This window comes from Cyprinodon variegatus, unplaced genomic scaffold, assembly GCF_000732505.1.
Source record: "Cyprinodon variegatus isolate N-32 unplaced genomic scaffold, C_variegatus-1.0 Scaffold1312, whole genome shotgun sequence".
Classification (NCBI taxonomy): domain Eukaryota; kingdom Metazoa; phylum Chordata; class Actinopteri; order Cyprinodontiformes; family Cyprinodontidae; genus Cyprinodon; species Cyprinodon variegatus.
The window spans coordinates 3,018-9,034 of NW_015151765.1; the positions used below are offsets into that span (position 1 = coordinate 3,018).

The 6,017-nt window shown below is 43.5% G+C and overlaps 1 protein-coding gene across 1 annotated transcript in view; it reads right to left on the reverse strand.

Annotated features, from left to right (window-relative positions):
• LOC107102756 (serine/threonine-protein kinase N1-like) overlaps positions 1–6,017 on the reverse strand; it is a gene marked incomplete at its 3' end in the record, with an annotated part of 12,139 nt that overhangs the window by 2,961 nt on the left and 3,161 nt on the right. Inside the window, exons 3-5 of the mRNA XM_015402176.1 lie at positions 3,841–3,952; positions 2,608–2,756; positions 2,204–2,324 (exon numbers count right to left, since the gene is read on the reverse strand). Of these exons, the coding sequence (XP_015257662.1) occupies positions 2,204–2,324; positions 2,608–2,756; positions 3,841–3,952 (382 nt within the window). The remainder of the gene's footprint in view (positions 1–2,203; positions 2,325–2,607; positions 2,757–3,840; positions 3,953–6,017) is intronic.

The window sequence follows — 6,017 nt, forward strand, 5'->3', positions numbered from 1 at the left end:
GTCCCTATGTCCTCCAGCAGTCTAAGCCTATAGCAGCAGAACTATAGAGATAGATCAGCTCACAATCATAAAATAATCCCTCCCCTACACATGAGATCAACTCTAAACAGGACTTCTAAAAGCCAGAGTCTGTGTTTACGTTCAGGTTAGATTTAGTTTAAATCAATCTGTGTTCAGAGCAGAGAACGTCTCACTGAGTTCATCCAGTATAAAACTGTAAAGATTGACTGCAGCAACAAGTGGAAAACTTTATTTTCCTTTTTTATTTTATTTTTTTGGGCGCAGCACTGATTAATCAGACTGCTGGTGGAGTTTTAGACATCAGTCCTGAAGGAAGACGCTTTGCTCCAGTGTTCCTGTCATGATGCAGGAAAGTCTTCATTCAGGTTTCCCACAGGAGGGACATGGATGAACAAAGCATGCCCCTAAAAGGCCACGCAGTCGTCTGTCCTGATGCCTGAAAGGAACCCTCCCTCTGGCCAAAACCCTCCCTCTGGCCAAAATCCCCCCAAAGGGGGATACTGTCCCTAAAATCCAGGCTTTGCTCCTTTTCTGCCCCCCCCCCCGGCTCCTCATATTTCCAGCAGAGTTTATCGCTCTGAACGGCTCCGTCTGGCCTGACCCTGGCAGAGGGCGGGCGCGTTGGTGGAGGCGTTGGTGGCGAGCAGAATCACGGATGTCTGCATGTTGCTGTAAACAGGCGGGGTCCTTATTAATGAGCCACAGATCAACATCAGAGGGGAGGCGGAGCTTCAGGCTGAGCGCTGAGGACACGGAGCGGCGGCCCGATTCATGGACCCGTTTCTGCTGCAGAGGACTAACAGGAACCAGACTGAACATCCTTCCTCTACCGGCTGACAGGAAGGAACTCAGAACATCTGAGGTTTTCCTCCTGAACCGGATTGATTGATTAATTGATTGATTGATTAATTGATTGATTGATTGATTGATTGATTGATTGATTGATTGATTGATTTTTGCACAATAGATTCATCGTTAAAATGACTGAACTTATTTCCAATGTCAGGTGACCTTCAGTTAACCCTTTATAGGACAAGTTAGCGTTTTTGATTCATTGCATCCCCGTACAAATGGAGCNTGTCAGGTGACCTTCAGTTAACCCTTTATAGGACAAGTTAGCGTTTTTGATTCATTGCATCCCCGTACAAATGGAGCCCCCCCCCGTCCCTCAGTGAGGTCTAGAAGCACTAGATCTACATCCATCCATTCAGCATAGATCCTGCTACATGGCTGCACATAGATTACCAACTGGAAACTATGTTGAAAAAGTTAACAAGTCAAGAAAAAAGTTAAAAAGTTAACAATTATATTTAGATTTATAAACTAAAACCTGTCAGTATCATCATTGATGCCTCTAAGGTTATTTTGGACCAAATAAAATTTGTTTCTTTTGCTCTCAGAGGTTTTTTCATCAATTTCTTATAGAAGCAGTTTTGTTATTTGTATTAATATATTCCAGTAAGTTGCCGTTTCTTGTTATTACATAAATTTTTTACCATCAAATATCCAGATTTTCTGAATGTTATAAAAGTATTAAGGTTTTTTTCCTGGATTCCAAGAAAACTATCGGCTTGAAATGTAGATTTTCACCGACGCCCCATAAAGGGTTAAAGGTCACGCTGTGAAATGAATGATGCTAACCGTTAGCAGCTAATGCTATCACACACTGGTCCAGTTCGGAGGCGTTGCATCATAACGAGTTTGAAAAGAAATCCAGATTTAAAAAATGAAAACAAACGTTGGAATAATCAGCAATCTCTGCTGCTGGGTCTTATTTTACAGAGTTTACTGCCCCCGGTGGCCAACACTCAGAACTGCAGCTCTCTCCTGCTCTTTCTTTCAGCTCTCGCTCAGACTTAACAAGATGTTTTTTGTTGCTTCAGATTAGCCAGAAAACGCATCTTAAACGTTTGCTAGGTTTGATCCTTCAACATGGACGCTCATGACGTCACATCCGCCGTCCTGAGCAGATGGCCGCTCACACGGAGCCTGGTTCTGCTGGAGGCTTCTTCCTGTTAACAGGGAGCTTTTCCTCTCCACTGTCACCGCATACTGCAGTGTGAGGAATTGCTGAAGAGTCAAAGCCACAGAGCCAGCGTGGGTCTACCATGGCGTTGTGAGTGGGTTTGATGTTTAATCCCACTGATGGAAAGCAGAACTAGGAGTGGCGTTTCAGACCCACCCTGCGTGTCCTCCGTTTGCGCCGTCGCCTGCACAGCTTTCCGGATCTGCATTCGGATGATGTCGATTTTGGTCTTGCTGTCCTGCAGCATCTGCTGGGCCGTCTGCAGCATCTTCTTATCCTGTGGAACAGAAACAGGTCAGAGGCTGAGACGGTTTCTGTCAGTCAGCAGACTGTTGGAGCTACGGAAGAGGATCAGGGACACTGAAAAATAAAAAACGACTCATTTTTAAATATTATTTCAGAATTCTGATTCTGAATCTCTATGTAGATGGACACCATGAAGGAAGAGATGTTTTAGTTTTTTCAGTGGCCCTAACCCTCCTCTGTACGGAGCTCAGCCTGGAGGGGACGGCCGGGACGTCCTCTGTCCTCCAGAGTGCGGGGGGGGGGGACTCCTCTACCTTGGTGGATCCATTGGCATAGATGGGGATCATGTTCTCCACCCCCTGTTTGACCTTCAGCTCGATGTTGAGCTGCCTCTCCAGGGCGGCGATGCGCTCCTTGTGGGCTGAAGTTCGGCTCTCGGCCCCTGGAGACCGAGGACACTCATCTGTGGAAAGACGGGAAGGTTGGACAGGATATAAAAAGCAGCAGGATGGAGGTTCACACGGTGTGGACTAAAGGAAAACGACTCCACTGGGAATTTCATGCAGCATCTAATAATATTCCACTTCAGGAACAACAGCAGCTTTTAACATCGTAAAATGATCCGCTGCTGCAGCGGATCGGATCAAATCAGGTTTTCAATGAAAATACATTTAATATTAAAAAAGAACAAAGGAACAAAAATTCAGTGCATCTAAACAGAAAAGGTTTCCTCTGGAGGTCAGAGTCGCTGCTTATGGGAAACAGAAACGCTTCTTTTTATCATTTCTATTATTTAAACGAAGAAAACTCTGAGAATCAAAGATGCTTTGCTTGCAGCTTTGCAGCCTGTAGGAACTTCTAAGTCTAGAAACATCCAAGCTTTACTTTCAGAGTCTAAAGGAACTAGTTAGAGACTTTATTGGACGTTTGTCTCCAACCAGCACAGATAGAAACATGTGGACTTTCCTAAAGTCTTCAGGCTTTAGTTTGCTCTCATCCTGGGTTTGCTTTGTTCCACGGAGTATTAGGGGCAGGCGGATTTTTCTTCTATTTGGAAAATAAAGTCATTAAATTATGAAAATAAAGTCATAAAATTTCAAGAAACAAGTTGTATTTTGCTGATTAAGGTTCTCAGTCATCCAGGTCATAGTCATTCTGTAAAAATTCAAAAAATATCCACTGGACTTGGTTTCCAAGCTTTCTGTCTGAAACAGGTTGTTGTATCATGACTTTATTCTCAAGATAAAACATTTTAAAAAGTCTAAACTGGCCCTAATCCTCCGTCGTAGCTTTGAAACCAAGGAGCACTTCATGCCCAGTGTGAAGTAAAGCGGAGGGTCTATGATGCTGTGGGACTGGTTGCCCTGGTTATATTTAACCGGGTTAGAGCAGCGGCGATAGTAGCCCAACCCCCGCCCCATCCGGACGTACTTGAAAACAAAATTAAAATGTTCTGCTTTCCTCTGAAAGCAAATCTGGAATTTGAATCTTGAAAAGTTAATTTGAACCTTAAAGATGTTAAAATGCGAGATAATAAGCAGCGGTACCTGAACCTTTACTCTCCTCGCCTCCCTTCACCACGATGTGAGCGTCCAGCTCCTGCAGCTGAGCGTGCAGCGCCTCCAGCCTCCGGTTGGAGGTGCGCAGCTGACTCTCCACCTAGAAGGAGCAGAAAATAAACCCCCCCCCAGCGTGAGCAAATCTACCTGCAGGACCAGAGGAAGGTTTCATTCTGCAGACGACTTCACTCTCCTCTCACTCAATCCAACAGATTTAGCTAAAAGCGCTCCTGCTCCTCATTAATCCTGAATTTGACCTCTGACCCCACATAAAAAAAAAATCAATTAGCCAATAGGATGACAGAATAATTCAGACTATGAGAGCATGGATTAGAAAAATAATCCAGCCTTAAACTTTTTCACATTCCAGCCATAAATTGAACCCACAGAGTTTGATTAAAAAGCTGGACTTTAACGAGACCCTTCTAGCATTTTCTTTACCTCAGAGTCCTGGAGCTCTGGGTTAGGCTTTAGTCTCAGATCTTAAGCAGAGGTTTAAGTTTAGGATGATCCTGGACTGATGCACCACGTCTAGATTCCCAGTCCCTTTATTTCTGTTTTTGCTGAACCTGAAGACTTTGCTTGTTTTTCTGGCAGGTAGAGAAACGTTCTAGATGTTATCTACAAGCCTAGAAGACAAACCTTACTTCACTGGAAGAATAAAAACCTCCATATTCTAAATGAAAAGATCTAAAGTCTAATGAATTTATGTAGAAAAGCATTAAGTTCAGTCCTAGACACTGATTTTCCTAAGATCTGAGGACCGTTGGAGACTCTATCAGTGTTTTCTGGGTCCGATCGGATTCCTCCCACCAGAGCTGTGCATCTCTGCAGCTGCTCCAAAGTCACCACTGGTTGCTCGGTGAGATCCTGGCCGTCAGCCGGGTGGAAGACGATGTCCTGGAGTTTAGCCGTTGTGCCTCACAGATGAGATTGTTTAAATGATGATGTTCAAATCCTGGGATTTCATTCCTAAGCTAACGTTCCTTTAAACATCGTCTGCAGTTTTTCAGTTGGACAGACGCTCCTTCAGCGTCTACAGACCTACAGCCTGAGATCTACATCCCTCGCTGACTTCCTGTTGAATTCCCAATAAAATGTAAGCTTTCACTGATTGTTTTCAGGAGATTCTGGCCTCTGGCTGCAGCCGTTCCTTCCAGCTGGAAGGTGAGCCGACCTGCTCCTATTGGCTGCCTCTAAAGCTTCGCTAAAGCAGGAGAAAAATATTCTGCTTTATTGATCGCAGGAACAGGAAAATATTACAACTGAAATGTTAATGCAACCAAAATATATCCTACTTTATTAGTTTATCTATTCTATGGAATAAGGGAAGCTGGGAGTGGCAGCCTACTGGTCCGGGCATAGAGATTAGATCCTGAGGTTGTGAGTTTGAGCCCCCACTGCCACAGACTGCCACACTGAGTCCCTGAGCAAGACCCTAAACCCCCCACTGCTCCCCGGGCGCCGCACCATGGCAGCCCACTGCTCCTCAAGGGGAGGGGCTAAAGGCAGAGAATTCATTTTGTTGCTCTGTACTGGTGACAGTGGAATGACAATAAAGTTAAATTCTATTCTATTCTATTCTATTCTATTCTATTCTATTCTATTCTATTCTATATAGGTTGCCCTTATGTTCTAGACCAGGGACCACAAATTAAAAACCATCGGGGTCAAAATAAAGAAAATCATCAACCAGTAAAGATCCGCAGACATTTTAAATTATGATCCGTTACTTTAAACAGAATTTAACACTGAAATAAAATCAGGTTTTTATGCCTCCATGTTATACATTTAATTTTTACATAAAAAAATATTTAAAAAAATAGAATTTTTTTTCCCTTTTAAAATCTAAATTGTTTTTGAAGTAGAGAACAACAATCTTTCAGTTTGGTTTATAGATCATTTCCTGATTCCCATATTTTCTCAAACCCCTGAACTGATGGTTTGTTATTTTCTTTCTTTTTCCTGTCTTAATGTTGGCAGTGGGCTTTAGGCTGCCCTGCAAGGCTTTAAACCTGGGTTTAACCGGAGACTAAGCCATTCTCAAGCACATATCAAGGAGCTCATTCTGAGCCTGGATCCAGATTTATTGTTGATTCTGTTCATGGTGGAGAATCCTGCTTCACGTCAGCAGGTTGAGCTATATATCCTCTAAATGTTCAGGC